At 44.9% G+C, this 21,364-nt stretch overlaps 1 protein-coding gene across 1 annotated transcript in view; it reads right to left on the bottom strand.

Annotated features, from left to right (window-relative positions):
* The window catches only part of KCNT1 (potassium sodium-activated channel subfamily T member 1), a 1,005,890-nt gene that overhangs the window by 100,007 nt on the left and 884,519 nt on the right, over positions 1-21,364 (bottom strand). The window contains exons 19-21 of the mRNA XM_086920997.1: positions 18,155-18,260; positions 9,458-9,630; positions 5,671-5,742 (exon numbers count right to left, since the gene is read on the bottom strand). Of these exons, the coding sequence (XP_086777123.1) occupies positions 5,671-5,742; positions 9,458-9,630; positions 18,155-18,260 (351 nt within the window). The remainder of the gene's footprint in view (positions 1-5,670; positions 5,743-9,457; positions 9,631-18,154; positions 18,261-21,364) is intronic.

The following is a 21,364-nucleotide window of genomic DNA, read 5'->3' as shown; positions in this document are numbered from 1 at the left end:
ATGATTTTCTGTTCTTGGGGGCAGTCGGCGACACAAAATGTGCGCAGGCACTACAGGAGTTTTGCATCCTCATGAAGGAATTCGGAGTGCCATTGGCACCAGGTAAGACGGTGGGACCATCTACTTCACTGGAGCTTCTGGGAATTGAACTCGATTCTGTGGAGGGATGTTTCCGTTTGCCAGTAGGAAAAGTAGCGAAATTCAGGGCTTCCCTGGAACTGTGCCTTAGTAAGGAGAAAGTTACCCTCCATCAGTTACAACAAGCAGTGGGTCAGCTTAACTTTGCCCTAAGAGTGATACCAATGGCCCGCCCCTTTTCCCGCTCTATTGCACAAGCTATGGTTGGTCTCAAGGAAGGACACCACCGCACGAGACTGTCTACGGAGGTTCTCCAGGACATGCGCATATGGTTGGCATTTCTGGCGGACTTCAACGGTCGAGTGGTATGGAACAAGCCACCTGCGTCTTCGGACGAGCTAGGTTTGTGGACCGACTCGGCGGGGAGCGTGGGATTTGGCGCAATCTTTGGTAATCGATGGTCGGCGCAAACATGGCCGACGTGGTGGCACACCAGCGGTCTCACAAATAACATTGGGTTCCTCGAGCTATTCCCCATTTTTGTGGCTCTGATGGCATGGCCGGACGAGTTCAGAGATTGCTCTGTGGTATTTTGGTCCGACAATATGACTGTTGTTGAATGTATAAATAATCAGGCAGCACGCTGCAAGTGGATATTGAGATTGTTGAAGGAAATTGTACTACTTTGCATGAGACTGAATGTGCAATTCAGGGCGAAACATGTGCCGGGTGTACTGAATCAGGCTGCTGATGCACTGTCTCGTTCACATATGCAGGCTTTCAGGGGTTATCTACCTTCTGCGGACCTAGCGGCGGCACCATTTCCCGAAGCACTCTGGCTACTCGGTGCCCCGGATTACAAGACCTCGTGGCAGCAAGCTTAGCCCCCAGGACGAGGAAGGCATACGAAGGAGCGTTTCGTTCCTATTGTGCATTTTTGGGTCCGGCAGGGGAGGAGAAATGGGGTCAGGAGGATTGCTTCCTAAAGTTTCTGGTAGCATTACACAGGGAAGGCCGATCAGTAGCAACGGCCAATAGGCACCGGGCTGCCATTTCATTCATGGCGCAGGCGCATGGCATCAAGGACCCTAAATCGTCCTTTTTGGTAAAGAAAACCCTTCGTGGCTGGCAACGCCTGGAAGGTCGTAGAGCAGACGAGAGGCGCCCGATTGGGTTAGAAAGGTTGTCCCTGCTCATGTTGATACTACCCACGACATGTTCCTCCCATTTCGAAGCAGTACTGTTCCGGGCCGCTTTCGCATTAGCGTTCCATGGGGCTATGCGGGTGAGCAAACTGGTCGCAAAGAATAAGAAAGATGTGGAGGGAGGTCTGTGTCGGGATCACATCCTGATTAGGGGTGATTCAATGGTAGTCACAATAGCCAAGTCCAAGACTGACCAGAGAGCTATGGGAGACAGTATCGTCGTCCAGCGCATGCGAGGGTCCCCCATGTACCCGGTAAAGTGCGTTGAGGAATATTTGGCGTGAAGGGCGGATACATGGGGGGGAGCCTGCTGAGACACATTGATGCCACCCCACTCACGAGGTTTCAGTTTCAGAGGGTGCTAACAATGGCAATCGCAGCGGCGGGCTTGGACCCGTGCGATTTTGGGACCCACTCCTTTAGGATAGGGGCTGCTACTGAGGCTACAGCCAGGGGTCAGAGTGTTGAAGAGGTGAAACAGTTGGGACGATGGTCCTCGAATTGTTTTAAAAGGTATGTGCGATTGCACATGTTGTGAAGTCAAGTTACATGCACTCACGCTTCTTGTCTTCTGTTTAATTTACAGTTTCGCGAGCATGTTATGCGGGGCGGAATTTGCAGTCGACCCGGCACCAGGGGACCAGCGGTCAGAGATCACCGGCTGAGGAGAGAGTGGTGTGGGTCGTGGGCCACTCTTACGTGAGGCGGGCCGGGGACGTATTCAAAGCAGGTGACGCGACTCGCGCAGCTGGGGAATACGGGTACAGAGTGACCTTCCACGGAAGGGGCGGGCTCTGTATTGACCAGTTTGAATCTTTTGTCGAGGAACTCTTAGAGCGGCAGAGGTCACCGCCATCTGTAATCATAGTACACCTGGGGGGCAATGACATGGTGACACTCGGTAGGCGAGTACTACTCGAGCGAGTTTTGTCTACCGTTAGCTGGCTGGCGAGAAGGATCCCGGGGTGCACGATAGCATGGTCCCACATGATTCCCAGGAAGGTGTGGGGGGGGGGCCTCTCGGTGTCAGCACTGAACCATTCAGTGAAAAAGGTCAACAACAAAATTGGTAGGTTGTTTCGCTCGGCGCAGTTGCACAGTATTCCGCATGGGTGTATTTGGGGGGATCACATGTATCTCGATGATGGGGTTCACTTGTCCCGGGAGGGGAATGTCTTACTCATAGGAGACTTCATAGCATGGCTAAGGGGTTTAAGAAAACATGACCTTTAGGAGGAGTTTGTGGGGGGGCCGGATAGCCGGTCAACTATCCGGCCTGTGGCGGTAAGGTCATGATCGGTGAGCAGTAATTTCAAGGTCCCTAGAGGGGGGCGCCACCCACTATGGATGGGAGCGCCCGGGGGGAGGCGGACATTGGCCCCTCCCACGGGGAGGCGGCACCCACTAAGTATGGGTCGCCTAGGGGAAGACGGCCATAGGCCCCTTCCAGGGGAGGAGGCGGCTATATGCCCCTCCTACGAATTTCCCAGGGCCCGGATATCCGCGACGGCGGATGTAATAGACAGTGTGGGGTGGGAGGGGGAGTCCACGCTGCCTTCTTACAGACACCTCACACGGGTCCTCGGACGACCTTTAAGATGGCGTCGAGTTAAAATGGGGGGCCCCCAACAAGACAAGGGAAATTGGAGTTGGCACATAGGGTACAGTCCTCTGCGCGGCCGCCACTCACACCGTGAGGGCGAGAGTTTTGGTAGTAGGGATCTGACACCGGTTGCGACCTTGCCGTTGGCCCGTAATGCTAGGATGTACAATTTTAATTTAGAAAGTATGCATTTGCAGGATGTTAGACTCGGCTAGGAAAACCTTTGTACTAGAGATTTGTTAAGGTTAGCCAATGAACATGTCTTCATCGAAATGTAATAAATGAAAATTGTACATGATATGAAACTTTTATTTTAATGTTTTAATTTTGTTTCATATTTTAATAAATACGGCCGGGAGGGTAACTCCCTCCCGCCTTCCAAAAGTTCAGAACTGCGTCCGTCTTCCCATCCTTGGGGATTGTGTTGGGAGGGGGTGACAGGCATCCCGGCCATATGGAAAGGGGCGACCACTCGGTCCCCCCGAACGTATGGTTGGGGGCCCGGATCCTCCCGGGAAACCATTTTGGGCAGGGGGCGTGTCACGGCTGGTATGCCCGAAGCGGCGTAGCCGGGGCGCGCCTTTTTTCCCGCCCAAGAGGGGTTGTCCTAGACACCTACACTGATGGCCACGCCCAGTAGGCGTACCAGCGGAGGGTTCACACCCTCCCGAAGAGGAATAAAGAGAGCGGGAATCCGAAGAAGCATCCTCTTGTTCCTGTGCTTGGAAGCTGCACCCACTCGTTGCACGTGAGCCCTCGACAGAACAAGGAGCAATTTTGACCCACCCACCAGCCCCTTATGGCAATGTTAGTTCTGCAATAAAGTAATTTTCTCTGATAACATCTTCTTCCCTTTGTTTAGCGGTATATGACGGTCTAGTTTAATGATACGATTAATGTCTGAAGGTACTGTTTTCTTGTAGTATAGACAAATATTGCAAATAAACAGGATGATTTTTTCTCCCTTAGTAGGTAATCAATGTCGTATTTATTTTTTGGTCGGGCGGTAAGGTCATGATCGGTGAGCAGTAATTTCAAGGTCCCTAGAGGGGGGCGCCACCCACTATGGATGGGAGCGCCCGGGGGGAGGCGGCCATTGGCCCCTCCCACGGGGAGGCGGCACCCACTAAGTATGGGTCGCCTAGGGGAAGACGGCCATAGGCCCCTTCCAGGGGAGGAGGCGGCTATATGCCCCTCCTACGAATTTCCCGGGGCCCGGATATCCGCGACGGCGGATGTGATAGACAGTGTGGGGTGGGAGGGGGAGTCCACGCTGCCTTCTTACAGACACCTCACACGGGTCCTCGGACGACCTTTAAGATGGCGTCGAGTTAAAATGGGGGGCCCCCCAACAAGACATGGGAAATTGGAGTTGGCACAGAGGGTACAGTCCTCTGCGCGGCCGCCACTCACACCGTGAGGGCGAGAGTTTTGGTAGTAGGGATCTGACACCGGTTGCGACCTTGCGGTTGGCCCGTAATGCTAGGATGTACAATTTTAATTTAGAAAGTATGCATTTGCAGGATGTTAGACTCGGCTAGGAAAACCTTTGTACTAGAGATTTGTTAAGGTTAGCCAATGAACATGTCTTCATCGAAATGTAATAAATGAAAATTGTACATGATATGAAACTTTTATTTTAATGTTTTAATTTTGTTTCATATTTTAATAAATATGGCCGGGAGGGTAACTCCCTCCCGCCTTCCAAAAGTTCAGAACTGCGTCCGTCTTCCCATCCTTGGGGATTGTGTTGGGAGGGGGTGATAGGCATCCCGGCCATATGAATTTAAACACTGGCGTTTGACATGGCTTTTTGGCGCAACATTCATTTAGAATCAAATTGCGTAATACCACTGTTTAACATAAAAATTAAGCTCTAGAGAAATGGCAAAAACAAATTGAGATGACACTATAAAAACACTCTGAGGTGATTTGCGTGGGTGCCCGTGTGGTATGAAGCGGTGCAAACATTTGCCTCACGTTACTTATCATTACAAAGGCCTGCAGGCCCAGCCCAAAATGAGCACCCGGGCAACGCTTAGTAAATCTAAGCAATTAAATCCTTAACAAAATACAAACCCATTACAAAAAGCCAAATTGATTCACAAATCCAAGTCTGCCTCAAAAAATGTCCTGGTTCTAAGTCATTCATTTAGCACATACATCAGGTTTTTAACCTTATTCATAAGTGCTAAAAACATAAATATCAAGAGCTCTTAATCTCAATATTGAGTTCCATAATGCGTCAAACACTGACCTGGGTACCTTGCTGGTGCTACCCCTCTTTATTGGTGCAGGATTTTTTTACTGTTGGGTGGTTTCTGGTGGATGAGGCATGTGTTCAGGTTCTGTTTGCACTGACTGGCTACATACACCAGAGTGACAGGAGCCATCTTCAGGGTAACCACCATGGGGCCTATTTACCCGGGAAGTGTGAAGTATGTAAGATATACTCCTTTATAAGGTTCTGTGGTGCTTTTTTAAGTGCTCTTGCCTTTTTTCAATCAGAACATCTAACATGGGCATATAACTGGAATATTCAGAGAACATTCATATACAGTTAGTACACACAGAAAAGATTGTATCCTCATTGTGCTTTTAAAATGGAGTTGGACAATTTGGAGCCCATTGACAAATGCATGTATGAGTACATAAAAGAGTACCGCAGGAGCATATTGTTACATACTCCAAAATCCCTTTCTGATTAGGCTTTTATATCTCTGCTGTGTCTGCTCTTGCATGCAGTGTTTTTAGAAATGTACAAGTACAAGAAAGAACACCTACTTGTCAATTGTGCCGACCATATAGTAAACCATTGGAAAGCAGCAGATGGCTTCTAAAAAGTGGTTATCCGGACTGCAAGAGAAATAGCTACATTAGAGAAAAATATGCAATACTTCCCACAATCCTCACATGCAACTTGTAGATAGATGTATTACATACACAATATCTATTGTTTTTGTAACAACAGTGCCAGATCATTGCATCTATCCCTCCTTGGGTACTCATGAGGTGACTGGATGTAGACCCTAAGATACCTGGAGCCCAGTAGCTCTGATTCTAGCAGGTCTACCAACACTTGAATCCCTTCATTACGAGTTATAGTACCTGGAATGGGGAATAACGATGTATTCCCACGAATACAGAGTCAAATTCTACATGTTTTCCAGATTCCAGGGCCTTTTTGGCTCGAATTTACTGTCGAGCAGGTGGTAAATACCAGCAAGGCCTGTTTTGAGTTAGGGAGCAGGAGGTCGTGAGTGCATTTGAGGCCATGCCACACTATGGCCTGGTTGGGGGAGGAGCGTTATCTGGTTCTCTGTGGTGCTGCAGTGGGTGGATGCGCACAAGGCTTCGTCTCTACTCACAGCTGGATCTCCATCCAGTAAAACCTGATTGGGTGCTTCCGGGCACTGTAATCCTTGTCTGTAAACTCTGGAGAACAGAGACTACCCCCAGTCAGCACTTCACATTCCTATTATCAAAACTGTAATTTTATCTTTATCCACCTCTTACAATCATCTCTTTGATTGGATCTCCAAGAACTTGCCACATCACTTCTGGGTGAAGAGGTGACATGAAGGAGAAGAGAGGGAAGGGAAGGGGCTTGATGCTGACAATCACGCTTAATTACACTTTGTTAAATGACTTCAAATACATATCATGATTCAGCACTTCTGCACTTCTGCCACACAGAACCTATGTTCCGTGAATTAGATCCAGTAACACTGTGCATACTCCTCTGCAATGCAATCACTCCCATGGACTGGTCAGCCTCTTCAGTGTCTGTGACAACTTAATCGAGATTGATCTTTTACTATTAGGCCCTTAAACTCGAGCAGAACCGCCACCAAAACCTATTTTTGAGCTATTGCTCTCCTCATCCTCATCTTTGCATGGTCATCCTCATCTTGCTGAGGTAGCACATCAGAATCTGCATCAAAACCAATCTATTCTCTTTAGTGTATGGAGAGGAAGTTGACCAACACACTCCTTTGATTTGGGTCATTCCTTATTCTTTACATTCCATCTTAATGGAAGGCTTCTGTCTGATGTGATGTCCAGTACACCAAGTTCAGCTTAATTTGGCTTGCTGATTCTTCTTCATTGTTATCATTGTGGTTCATTTCCATCCTGCTCCCCTTCCCTCACCTGATGAACTATTGCCCCCTACTGCTGTGAAACATGACTATTTGCAGTTCAGGAAATCTAAGAAAACGGATTTCTACATTCTTTCTCTGTGCACCATGAAACACTCTAAACCAGAGATTTACCTGTGTGTAATATCCTTATGTGCTCTCTGTTTATTTTGCATTTACTGTTCACTCTGTCATGGTGCATGTTGCATCATTCATCATTCTTGGTTGCCAAGCATATCGGAATGTTGTTCTCCAGGAAGCTCCATGTTGAGTCAGGTGTATCCTGGTGGCTGATGATGGGAGTTGCTTTGTGAGGGTGCTGGGTGCTGACTTCCAATCCATGAAAATAAATCTACTCTTCCTACCTTATCCTCTGCGTGGACTTCACTCGTTTGAGACACAACACTGTCCTTATCTATATCTGCTTAATACAATGGGTCATCTAAATGCTTTCTTCTTCTGTTTTTAATACAGTGCACTGAACTGTAACATAAGAGTATCAAGGTGCTATAGAAATTGAAAGGAAAACTAGTTGAATGTTATAAAAATGCATTCATAAATACAACAAAATTGTAGACATGACTACAAGTACTATTCAGTCAACAACATTCAAAAACAAAATTATTTAATTTCATTGGAAAGTAATTTAAAGATCTTATGTTGCATGAAACGGTAGGAAGACTGTTTCACACTCTTGTTCTTTTAGCTTGAAAAGAAGACCATCCAATTTGGTAACATCAGAGAATGAACAGTGTTCCTATTTTCATTGTGTGTGCACTTAGCACTAAAACATTTTTGCATATATGTATGAAAACTTATTTTGCACAAAAAAATTTATGAGAAAATTAATAGGTTTGGGGTTCGACTTGAAGTGTCTTCTACCCTTCACCCTTGGGGGATTTCAGTGTATGGGAGTAAGCACCATAATCTTATACATTAATAAATTAGCATTAATTTGCCATTTTCTTTCCTCCTGATTACGAGTGCCCTAATAGGGAGAGTGATATTGATCACAAAAAGTCCGGTACCATGAAGTTTGAAATTTAACAGGTGTGATAACTGATGCATAGTACATGTCTTGCCATTCAAAATTGGGCATGAGGTCCAGCTTTTGGTGCTTTCTGCAAAACATTCCGGTTATACATTGACCTGCTGATGTGTAAGTGGGGAAAATTGTGGATTGCAGACTTTATCGCATTCATTAATTACCAGGTGTGTTAAACTCTGCACTATGCATAATTCCGACCCATGCATAAAGAGGGGGTTGTAATGGGGGCTTTAATACCAAGCCTGCTTGTAGTAAGTGCTCTAGTTTCTTGATTTTATTTACCAAAATATATTTTTCCAATTGGGACGTCTTTTTCCCAAACTCCCATTTGATACAGTTGTGTTCTTTCTTTCTATCTAACCCCTGTCTTTCACAGCAGTATATTTTCCTTGTTTTTCAAATTTTCATGGTGGGAAGCAACCGAAAAATGTGTATGTAAAAGCTTGCAAACTAAGGGTCCGATTCCGATCTCGGTCGGAAGTGCACCGATTCGGGTTTGGCATTAGCTGATCCGATTCGGAGGCTGAATTTCCGTCCGAGTCATACATGGGTCTGGACGTCGAAGTATGAGGCGAACAAAAAGGGTCCGATTCCGATCTGGGTCGGAAAGCACTCCAACCGAGCCGTATCCGGGATGTTTTCTGACCGATCTGGACTCCTGCAGTCCGACCGAGCGAGTACGATGTGGCCGTATGCTGTCGGACTCGGTTCGGTCGGACTCCCTTAGATGTCAATGGGAGCCGGTCGTTCGACGCGTACATAGGCTCCCATTGACTGAATGTGCCATCCTCACCGTACATGCCTGTGTTGGGGAGACCCATGGGTCTCCCCCTGTGTCCGAGTTGTAAGGCTGTGGGTAACAGGGGGTCTGACGTGGATCCCCCAAGCCCAACTCTGGGAGCTATTGCGAACCGGATGCTCCGACTCGATCCGGCTGTCTGAATCGAGCATCGTACTAGCTCGGTCATGAAACGTCTCCACTGCGCACCGCGGTTTGCTTGTGACTGAGTTGTACGGACTGGTTCGGACCCGAAAACGATTTGGACGGAGATTTCGAGCTTGTTTGCATCGTACTTCGATGTCCGGACCCGTGTACGACTCGGATGGAAATTCAGCCTCCGAATCGGATCCGCTAATGCCGAACCCAATTCAGTGCCCTTCCGACCGAGATCGGAATCGGCCCCTTAATTGTGTTTTCAGAAATGCTGCAGAATTTGGAAAGGGCCCTTACAAATTGACCCTTAGTGCAACTAAGTAAAATTTGGGTAAGCAAGAAGTTTTGAAAGCATTTGCGACAAACAGCTACAAGGAACATCACTTCACACCAGACAGCGTCACCCTTGTGTTATATAAGGGAGGAAGGTTGACATAAAAAAGGACTTACTCATTATCTAGAAGAAGCACAATTGGATTCAGCTCCTTCCGGGACCTGTAGTAAGCTCGGAGAGGCACAATGAAATTATAGAGCCCGTTTCCAGCGGTCTCAGCTGAAACAATTATTAACTTGTTCTTGAAACCATAGGCTTTGGCATCTACGGAACTATTATGTCTGCAGGCCTGTGGGAGAGAAAGGGACAAAAACACATCAGTGGTCACCCGAAGGTCTCTGGACAAGCACTGACCATCACATCAAAGTATGAAACAGAAAGAGGGGCATCTAGGGACACTGGCGTAACAAAACTTGAAGGGGAGCCTTTGCAAGGTAAGTGGAGGGGCCACCTCTGGACTCAATTGGGAGCTCTCCCCCCAGAGTACTGTGCTCAGGGAGCCCCCCACACTGCAGTGGGCTGCGGGGGCCTGTGTTACGCCACTGTCTTGGGAATCTCCAGTGCTGAGATTTTTAGCCGAAAGGCAGCATGGCCTAGGTCTGCCTTTTCAAGACAGAACAGGCCAGTAGAAGTTGTAGCATTAGTAGTCATATTTTGATGTGGTTGTTTCAGGAGCTTCTCCTCCATTAGGGAGGAGGAGCGTCGCCCCACTTAATAAATGCCCCAGAGACAAAAGATAAAATGGTAATAAAGTTCATTTATTACCATTTTATTTTTCATTACTTCGTCCCTGAGCTGAGTGGCAGGTCAGAGCTGCTGAGTGACAGCAGCAGGGAGAAGTAGTGGGCTGGGAACTTAAGTTTAAAGTGCGCATGTCACTTTGGCCAGCTGTCTTGCAACAGCCAGCCAGACTTGCACACTTTAAACCACTCCACCCCAGCTGTCTTACACAGCTAGATCTAGAGGAGGTGGTTTTGAGGGGTTGAATACCTTCTTGTATTGGTGTGTATTGAGTGAATTCCCAACATGCTACTGTACATCACACCAATATACAGCAATAGTACCTCCTGGACAAAGTGTTAGCTGCTTTTGCCGTGCCAAAAATGTCAAAACCTCTCCAACCAGCCTTCAATGCTCACTTCCACAGGCTAAAGGGTGCAGATGGCCTGCATTCCTAGGTGGCCAATTGGAATACAATCTCTGTAAGAAACACTTACTGATTCAAACTAGAATGCCATTCTGCACTGTCTCTACTCATGTCACTGTTATTATATTCCATATCTTTCTATGGAGACAAGCAGGACAGCTATTTACGTATTGGACTGCACCCCTATATCGGCAATAGGTCACACCACTGCACCTCTGGAACTCATAGCCTTTCTGGTCCCTAGGAGGCAGATTTTGGTGTTTACCCCAATCTGCTTTCTGAAAGACATGACACGCCTTTAGAGCGCAGGGAATCGTTTTTAAATTATGCATAGGGTGAGTGGCCACCCGGTAGTGGCACTGAGCTATATACACCCATTAAGCTCAGTGGCCCTCAGAGTTTATCTGTCCTGCCCCTCCCAGTAGCCATATTGGCAAGTGTGTCTTCAATCTCCCAACTAGATAAATTTTCTCACCCCTGGGGAAAAACCTGAGATTTACCCCGACTCTGCCCCCATGTTGCTTAAAACCCACAAGATATTGGGTGGATGACCGATCGGTCCTTGCATTGGGCTGCCCCGCTTCCCCCAGCCCAGAACAGTCTTATTGCCCTCCTTGGGAAGAAGATTGGAGATGTATCCCCAATTGCCCCCGAAGGGGCATAAAACTCAATAGAACCACACGCGTAAAAAATACTTTTAGAAGGTTATAGGGTGTGGAGCTTGCCGATCCTGAAATTACCGCCTGCCCATCCATAGGCCCTAGACAGGGCTTCTGTCCTTGGGGCAGACAGACTGGGGTATTGCCCTACTCTGCCAGCCTACAAGTCAAAAATATGCCGACGGAAATCTCAGTTCGTGCAGTATTTGGGCTCTGGATCAGCTGCTACCCAGAGAGCCCAACTAACCCTGGGCATTTCTGAAACCTATAGGCCCAGTTGAATCCAATGCGGTGTGACTTGCCTGGATATCAGCACAATGTCTTACCCAGGGTGCTCTGTGAGAGGCAATTACCTCTCACTTGCCATGGGGGATCGCTGCAGTGTTTGGACACTAATTCAGTCCGCACCGAGGGAATCCTACTAACCTTTAGCATTACAGGACAGGAATGAAAGGTGATGTATCTGGTTGGGATCCCAATACACTGTCATACTCAGAATGCCCTGCAAACAACAACAACAACATACCTACAAACACTGCATTTTGTCTCTCTTTCCATGGTGGATGAGTGCAACATTTGGGACCAGATTTGACCTTCACCCAAGGAACCCTACCAACTCTGGACATTTCTGAATACTGGAGAGAAGTGTTAGACTGAAATCCTTGGTGTGGTATTCCCCCAAACTTTTTGCCTTCATCCATCCTGTTTTCTGAATTCATTTTTGTTGGCATTGGGACTCTATACATTTTAACACTGCCAACCAGTGCTAAAGTGTTTGTGCGTTCTCCCTAAAACATGGTATAATTGCTCCACATCACATTGGCACATTTAATTTACTTCCACTTCCCTAGTATATGGTACTACATGTACCCAAGACCTGTAAATGAAATGCTACTATAAGACCTGCAGCACTCATTGTGCCACTCACACACGTAGCACTTTAAAACATGTCTCTAGGCTGCCATTGTAGCATGTCATGCAGTTTTAAACTGCCATTTCACAATGGCAAACAGCATCCTACTTATTTTGACTTTGTCTTTTATTTCAACATTTAATTTATTTAGGAAACCCAATAGCAATCTACACAAACGACTTTTGCTGAATTCAGAATTCTACAAACGTTTCAGAAATCTCTAGCTTTCCAGATTCACTCATAGGTTTCACCCCCCCCCCCCCCAACAAGCTGCAAATAGGTCGAAACTGTAAAAATAAGGAATATTGCCCACCACTTAGCAAATTGCAAGAAAGGTGGTGAAAAGGGTACTCTATTACAATTCTGCCTGAAAGCTGGAAAGAGTGAGTTCTTAGCACAGCAGATCTTTTGTGGATTCCATTTTAGAAAAAAAGCATGCACTCATTAGAAAGCAATGTTCTCCATTTGAAAAAAAGAAAAGAATATATATTGCAGGCCGTCCACATTATGTAGAAATGTCCACCTCCCAGGAGGATATCTGTGCATTTGTTCAGAAAAAAACTTTCAAAGGGGGAGTTTGTTTCATTTGAAGTCAAAGTAATTGTCCCGGTGTGCTCGACGCTGAGCCAGGGGTTACTACTGATGACCCACTGGAGGCAAGGCCAGACTGGGAACCCACAGCAGTCCTGGCAATTTTGTCTGACCAGCCTCGGGGAAGTGCAAGTGTGAAGCACTGCTGCTTTTATTAATGGGGGCCGATATTGCAGCACTGCTGCAAAACCGCTCCCCGTAACAAAACCTGACTGACCATTGCTAAACCGGCCTCCACCCTTCCAGCCTCCTGGGAAAATGCCTGATGCCCGCTATGAACAGTCTGGCCCAGCCAATAGCAACCCAGAAATGTGTCTGACTAAATAGAGCACGGTAACGGCATCCAGACACGGTTTGATATCCGGTTAGTGGTATTCAATGTTTGCATTCAGTTGAGTAAAAGACAGATTTCATCGAAGGTTCAGATGCTCAAAACAATCTGCTTAGTTATTGATATAAGCCATTTGGAGTAAAAGGTATATTTCATTAATGGTTCAAGTGCTCACAATAGCCAGCCAACATGTCTTCTTCCAAAGCTATATTGAATTGAACATGTGAGCAAAGAGGTCCAATCAAATGTTCTACAGTGAGGTTCTGGAAAAGGTATATATTTTTCCCCAAAGTTTTTGAAAAAAAAGGGCATATAGTGCAATTTATATTTTACAGAACATTTTTCACATAAATCTGCCAAGTTCTATCCATCATTCTGATCATTGCTTAATTTGTGCTGGTGTATGCTGGTGCTCAGCACCGCACTTAAGGGCATATGTACAAGCCCTCTGCCCTGCTGGAACATCACTATTTGGGATGTTACGGTGGCACACAGGGCTTAGCCATATCTACAAGTCCACATAAAACCACCCGGCGTGGTTTTTCATGACCTTGTAGGTATGGAGTAAAGCAAGGCAGTGCAAGCCACTGCTTTGCCGTACTCTGCGTGAAAGAGGCATTCCATGGGTGTTGCTGTGGTTGTTCCCACTCAATACCCATGGAATTTGACGCTGCCCCAGATTTACAACATCTGGTAATCCTGGGACAGTTTACATTTCTCCTGTTTTTTCCTCTTTCCACATGTGCAGCATTCTGCGACACACATAGAAAAAGGAAAGCGCCTCTCATGATTGTTTTTCTGCAGGAAGGTGCTCCGTCCTGAACAAAACAACTGTGCTAACAACAGAGACACCCTTGCACCATTGTGCGAGGGTGCCTGCATTGGCGCACAGCTCCAAAATGTGCGCCGGCCCTGGCTGAAAGGACAGGAATGCACTGTATCTTGTAAATACAGTGAATTCATAGGAATATGTGAATAGGTGTAGGGCAGCACAGCAAAATAATTTGCAAAAATGCCCTACACCAATTTCATGTAAAATAGTCCCTAGATGTTTTAAAATATGAAATATTTATAGAAACTCAGGGGCATATTTACGACACCCCTGCAGCACATTCATGCCGCTGGCGCATCACTTTTATGATGCTCGGGACGCGCAGTGTGCCTGCCGATGTTCACAAGGCCACATGAAGCCACCCTAAGTGGCTTTTCATGGCCTTGTAAATATGGCTCCCTTTCATGCATTACTCTGCGATAAAGAGGCGTTTCATGGGTCTTACTGTGGGTGTTCTCACCATCACCCACGGAATTTGACACATTCCCAGATTTTTGACGTTTCCTCAAACCTGGGAATGTGTCTCCTCGTTTTTTGCATTCTGCAGCTCACATAGAAGAAGGAAACACCATAAATGATTGTTTATGTGCAGGAAAGAACACCTTCCTGCACATAAACAATAATACCTGCAATGCAGGGGCCCCTGCATTGGCACTGGACAGCCTATTTTGTGCCAGCACAGGAATGCATTGTATTGCTGTAAATATGACACTTCCCTGCACTTTCCTAATGGGGCAGCTCGGCGTAGCAAGATAGCATGCAGTGTGCAGTGCTGCGCTGCGTCATTTTCTTGTAATATGCCCCCTATTCCACATGGTGGCAGTGCCACTCTATTGGTAAAAAAGCACATAGGCAAAGTTTTTAGCAAGTCACTATATTCTTAAAATAATAATACCATGATGCTCAGGTCATTCGTGCAGCTTTTGGTCACCTACTATGTTTCTAACAGCACATTTGCAGTGCTGTTATGGCAAATAGATGTGGCTCGACTAGTTTTTGGAAGTGCCTGCAAAGACCATAGGGGATGCAAGAATTAATGGCCTCCTGAGAAATATCTTGGGCCCTGGCACTTATTATTTTACATTGTTGTTGTAGCTGGATGGGTACTACCCAGGGTTCACACACAATATGTCAGGACCCAATTTGGGCTGTGGCACATACCAAAACGGTGGTTTCACCCAGATACCACCTGTTCCAAGGTAAGTATTAACATGTGTGATTGGTTTGTGCTCTCCTTTTTGTTCATATAGATTTATAGGGTGAGTACATCCCCAATTTTAGTTTTGGACATCATGTATACAAATAGAGTTCAGTGCGCGTTTGCCATAGTCTTTTCTTCTTCATTTGAAGACATGTGCAAAAATACAGGTCAGGTAATCTCTGTGGTCTGAATGACTAACATACCGCAGAGATTACCTGACATACAGAAGACGCTCCATTTCTCTACTTCGGCTGTTTACCTAATTAGAATACAACTAACTGACAGAGGTTTTTCTGCCTTGAGAAAGCCCTGGCCTGCTGGCCCCTGGGTGAAACACGTGTCGGCTGTTTCGTACTTATTATTTTACAAATTAAGCACTGATTCTGACGTTTGTATAAACACATTTTGTTTATGTAGCGTTGTTATTTCAACCGCTCTGAACCTAAATGCAATGCCCATGGAACAAAGGAACTCATGGGCTCATGCAGTGTCTGCTACTCACATTCATTACACATGTCAAGTAATATTCTCTCATACCTTAAATACGTTTTCTAATAATATATTCAATTTTAAAATAATGTGCGGATTTGGAAAGTTAAATAACTTAGCAAGTGAGAATGCAACACATCTTATGAAACATCCCCCAATTCACAATATGGTTCATGTGTATTTGGTAAAACATCACCTTCATTGCTATCAAATTGCTGATGGCATGCTGATGAAGGTTAGTCCTGACAAAAAGTCCCTATTGTTCAGAGTCACAAAGACAAAAAACAATCGAACAAAACACACAGGTCCGGTATCCAATCCTGAGTCAGAGGCAAATAAATTAAATAGTTGTATCTTTTGCCAAACTAAACACCATAATACCATCCAATTTTTAAAATATAAGGAATCACACAGAAAATGCAAAATATTTAAGGGTTTGAATCTTATTATGATGTCTGCAGTTATTGGTTGGCAAAGGCGGAAGAGCAGTTCCAGGGAGTTAGTCAGAGAAGAAAAAGTAAGGTGTCACGGGTACAGAGAGGTAAAAGGAACTTTTAGTGGAAGGACAAGTAGGACAACTCAAACAAACTTTGAGAAAACCAACAGGTGTGTATTTGATGAGAGATTTTCTATGATAATAGCTGAGGAAGCATTTTGGAGTGATGAACCCAGGAGTTCTACAAAGAAAATCCAACTATGAAGCAACATTACAGGATTCAACAGTAGGAAATAGGTGTAGTGCTCCTTTGATCAATAGACAGTACTAGCAAGGGTAATCTGTACCCTCGCAGATTATTATAGTATTGAATTATAAAAGGAACTTTGTATTGAAAACGGTGAAGCAAAAAGGCATGAGTAGCAAATACATATTAGTTACTTATTTCTGAATTGTCGCCTGATGTGACCTCGGTACCCCAGTAACATGTACCAGAACTGAAAGGAAATGTGTATTGTTGAAGAAACAATATAAGGGGAAAGTTTAATAGCCATGAATAGTAAATCAAATAAGGTGGGTAGACATGGAGATATTGTCGTAAGGCAAATATGTATAAATCCATGTGTGCTAGAAAAAGAAGTATTATACTTGAACATGTATTACATTTAGGATGCATGAAATAGTAGTGCAAGGGGTTTAGTTGTAATATGATGTTAATTCTTTTTAATGATATTATTATTGCCAAAGAATTGCAGTTTTGAATTGTTTTTAGAATGTTATATAAATGGCAGTATTAGTGGAAACTGCATAGTTTATGTCCATAGATGATTTGCTTAAGGTAGAGTGGCTATAGGTAATTAGTATTTAGTAGGTTTTGTTACCACAAGACTTGTATGTGTGGTTTAATAACAATGTGGTAACAGTAGTGGAAATAGAACAAAGGGAAAAATGTTGTTGCATTAGGAAGCCTATGTGTGAACTTCTCTACTCTGTCAAATGGCAATATCAGAATATTTGTGTTGCCTTTTGAAGAAAGTCTATGTACTCACCCATCCTTTTTCCAACAACATGTTATCATGACTGCATATTAAAAGACATGATCATTGAACAGTAATTACTGAAACAACTCCTACTTCCTAAATAAAATGCAATAAATCATCATTTAAAAGCTGTCATCCTCACAAAGTAAATGCATCAAAGAACACATTGGACTCAACTGTCATGTCAAATCTGCAGTCGAAAAAAAAGGACGCAATGCCCCATCACCAAAACATAGTGGGAACACAAATGGGACAACGTAACCATCTACAGAATGCCAAGACCACATCTGAACCACCCATCCAAGCAACAGAAAACTATGAAGAATACATTAAAGCCAATGTCTGAACAGGACTGACCTTACACCTACTCCCCCTCTCTCTCTCTCTCTGTACTTCACCTTACTGCACTTTTTTGAAGAACTCATGACATGAGGTCTTCCAGACAGCTACAGCTGTCCAATTCCAAACCTAAAAAAGGGAAAAATACAGAGCACAGCAAGAAGAAAGGGGAGAGGAATATGAAGGGAAGAGCAAAGGACCAAATGAGTAGGAAGCTAACTGGGTGGTGACTGGGAAAGATATCGGGGGCACGCCAATGATGGGAAAACATTGAAGGAGAAGATGAGGAAGAGGAGGAGGAGGAAAGAGATGACAAGGGCAAGGTGAATTTTGTTGTGTGGAAGGAGGGAGGGAGAGAACCAAAAGAAGCCCAAATACATGAGAAAGTGAGTAATGAACACAAAAGTAAAAGTGCTGTTCAGTGGAGGGTATCACTTCAGCTAAGACCTAGGGAATAGAGATTTGATGGGATCTCAATGAAAACAAAGACTTGAGAGGACTTGTTAGATCCAAAAAACATTAGTGAGTTTTGACAACCTAGAGAATGCTATTTGTTTTAAAGATTTTGTACAAAAGAGTTTGTCTGAAAAAGGATCCTCAGTTGTTTTTCCTTAATATCACATACAATCTTTCAATACAGAATAGGCATATGCTAGTCATTCTAAGCACTCATGTATACAATCTAAGAGAAAGAAACTGAAACACAACAATCAGGGCATCGCTTGGGTATTATTAGATTAAGAGATGTTATGGAGTTGAAACAAAGCACAGCATGTACCAGTGCAGCTGCACATATCACATGAACATCTGCTTTGGAAAGGACAGAATATTGTACCTTATCAAGCCTTAGACAACAGGGGGGTGCTTTTGTAGGCAGCAGGTGACACAGTGTAGGAGAGCTTCCAATGTAAGGTGAGTTGGGAGGGTATCCTTTGACATACCTACAGAGAAAACAGAAATTGACATAAGAAAAAAACCTGATACAATACATCTTTACACATTTGTTAGCTCATTTTATTCTACTTGCGTTGTCACACATGCCGCATGGGTTGGGCCAGTGCCCTTCACAAAGAGTAGTGCAGCTCTAGGGCATCAGAAGTGTAAGGGTGTTTGGAGTTTAGAGGGGTCAAAGTGGCACAACTGAATTGCAAAGTGAATGGCAAGGGCCATTGCTGAAGGTATTTTCTGTAGGTCTAGGTTCTGGGTGAGTAAGAGGTAATGGTAGAGGCGGCTCCTACGCTAAAATGGAGCGTCGTCCTGCTGCATTGCAGCAGTGAAGGAGAGGAAAAATAAAAAGAAAATAACTTGATTTTATTTTCGTTTTGTTTGTTCCTTTCTGCTGTGGCGGCATGGGGGTGGTGCAGGGCCGCTCTGCTCACAGAGCAGGGTAGGGGAGGAATGCTGAGCACACTGAAATGCGCATGATGCTTTAGACGGCCGTCTCGGGCCAACCAAACAGTCATGCTCACCTAACATGTTCTCCATCCAGGCTGCATTACATAAATCATTGTTCCTGGGCAGTGCAAGTTTAAAAATTATTGTATTATTATGCCCTATGGAATCTTACTTTAGAAAAGGCAAATTATATGTATAGAATTAACATTTCTTTATCTGTTAGTATTAAGGAGTTAGTAATACAATTAGATGAGGCTGATTATGATGTTGAGCTGACACGTATTGGTCTGGAACCACCCGACATCAGGTAGAGCGTTCCAACCACAGGTGTACAATGCGGCCGGGGTAGCAATCATGTATTTTACAATCAAAGCTTGTGCAGTGCGCAGAAAAGGCCTGCAGCACAAGCTTCTATTGTAAAATGGATGTTTTTAAACATCCCTGAACCGTGTGACAGGCCCCTCAAGGAACCTGCCAACCGGTGCAGGGATGTTTAGGTCCCACAGCGGAAGACCAGGGGGGAAGGAGTCACTTTCCGCCTGTCTTTTCATGGACGGTGGATTGCCATGAAAGGGCAGGCAGAAAGTGTCATCATAATCCTGAAGGCAGAGCGGAGCCAGGCTCCGCAGTCATTATGGGGTTACGGTGCCTTCTGACACACCGAGGGACTGCATGAGCCTGTCAAAAGCGCTGGTGATGACCCCTCCGCCTGCCCCATCATAATACAGCAGGCGGACCGCAGGGGCAGATGACCAACACTGACGTGCTGTCGGTGACGGTCCCACCGACATCATAATCAACCCTTAGTGGTGGATATATGTGGAGGGTTTGCTACCCCATACACTTGCCGCAATAGAGCAGGCTGTGGATTGAAAAGCAATGAGAAGTGCTGGAATATGTATATTAGGCTAGTCAGCAAGCCTGCTGGGCAGGCGAAACACATCTAACATCATCAGCTCTCCTTAAAGAATTTATTGTGAAAAGACACGACGTCAACTTTCCTGTGTTGGAAGTGTGGTTTATATGTATATACATATATATACCGACCATGCTGTCTATGTCCTGACGTGCACCTGTGGCTTGAAGTACGTGGGTAGTACAAAGCTCCAGGTGCACGTCAGGATATTACAGCATCTTTGTGCCATCTTGCATAATGATCAGGTGTACCCAGTGGCCCGCCATTTTAAAAGAGTCCACATCAATGATTTGTCCTGTTTAAGTTAAATCTGTGGTTGGGGCCATTTCTCCTCTCAAACATGGAGGGGACCGCCAGTTACTATTAAGACAGCTTGAATCAAAAATGATATTGGAGTTTGATAGTCGTTGGCCTAATGGTCTCGATAACATTGAGGAAATGCATCACTTTCTATAAGGTTTTCATTACAGTATTGTACTAGTAGCTAGTTTGAATTCACCTTTGTTCATTTCCCTACTCCCTCTTAGTTAGGTTCCCTATTTTGAGGTTGAGTCAATGTCCCTTACTGCCAATTCTATCGTTTCTCTTTTACATACACTTCTACTCTGTTCTGTATATGGATCGACTGATCCATTAATGTTCTATTTCTAAAATAGTTGCTTTGCATATATGTCCTTATTTATTCCCTGATTTTTATGTGCATATATTTCCCATATGTGTATATAGTATGACATTTCTGACACTGTTGACCTTTTGATTTATCAGGATATTTAAGAAACCCTGAAAGAATTTATTATTGGATGATTTTGGTATCTTTGTACTTTTATAATCTTTTTGATACTACTTTTGTATTAGGTGAAGGGTTTGTAGATATATCAAAAAAAAATTTTTTTTGAAAACCTTTATTGAATTATCAAAGCATTACAAGCGCAGGCCTACAACCACAGGGGCCGGCCGCAAACTCAGGATATAGATTAGGTGTCATGCAAATGTATACAACCGCGTAATATCAACGAGACAAGCATAGCTTATGATTGCATGTGCCATTAAGCAAAGGATATCAAAGGTTTCATTTTTTTGGTTATGAAGAAGCAGTAGTGGCTGCACTATCGATGGCGTCACACCATAGAATAGAATTAAGAAGAGATGGGGGGGACACACCCCTCAATGTAATCAGAACCAGGTGATGAACATTACGGCCTTAAACATACTACGCCCGCTAAGGCAAACAAGGAGCCAAAATCAGTATAATAGCGAGCGAGTCAGCTAGAGCATCATCCCGAAAAACCCACCCTCCAGAGAAGTAAGGCATAGGCAAGTATAGACGCCAGATAGAGAAAGAAGTGAGATAGAGAGAGACAGCCAACCTACTGGAGATGAAGGAAAGCCCCACCTGAGAGAAAGAGAAAGAAAGAGAAAGAGACCATAGAACAAAACAAACTAAAATAATAAACCCCCCCCAACACCCACCACCCTGCACCCCTGTAATGGCTACGGCCAACCCCACTAACAGCGTGCCTGTCGCCCCAGAACTGCCCTAAAGAAAGGAAAGAAAGCGGAGGAGGAGAGCAATAGACACACTCCCGGTCCTCATTACACCCCACCAGCAGCAGCCTCCCCAAATTCCATGTCGACTATTAAAGCAAGTATTGAACACGTACATGGGGAGAAGTCCAATAAAAACCTCCCGTCTCCCAGTAGCATACACGGTGCATATCCGGCATAAAACAGATA

This window comes from Lissotriton vulgaris, chromosome 5 (genome assembly GCF_964263255.1).
Source record: "Lissotriton vulgaris chromosome 5, aLisVul1.2, whole genome shotgun sequence".
In the NCBI taxonomy this organism is placed as follows: domain Eukaryota; kingdom Metazoa; phylum Chordata; class Amphibia; order Caudata; family Salamandridae; genus Lissotriton; species Lissotriton vulgaris.
The sequence above is the reverse complement of the archived record's forward strand: the minus strand, read 5'-3'. Positions and strand labels throughout refer to the sequence as shown.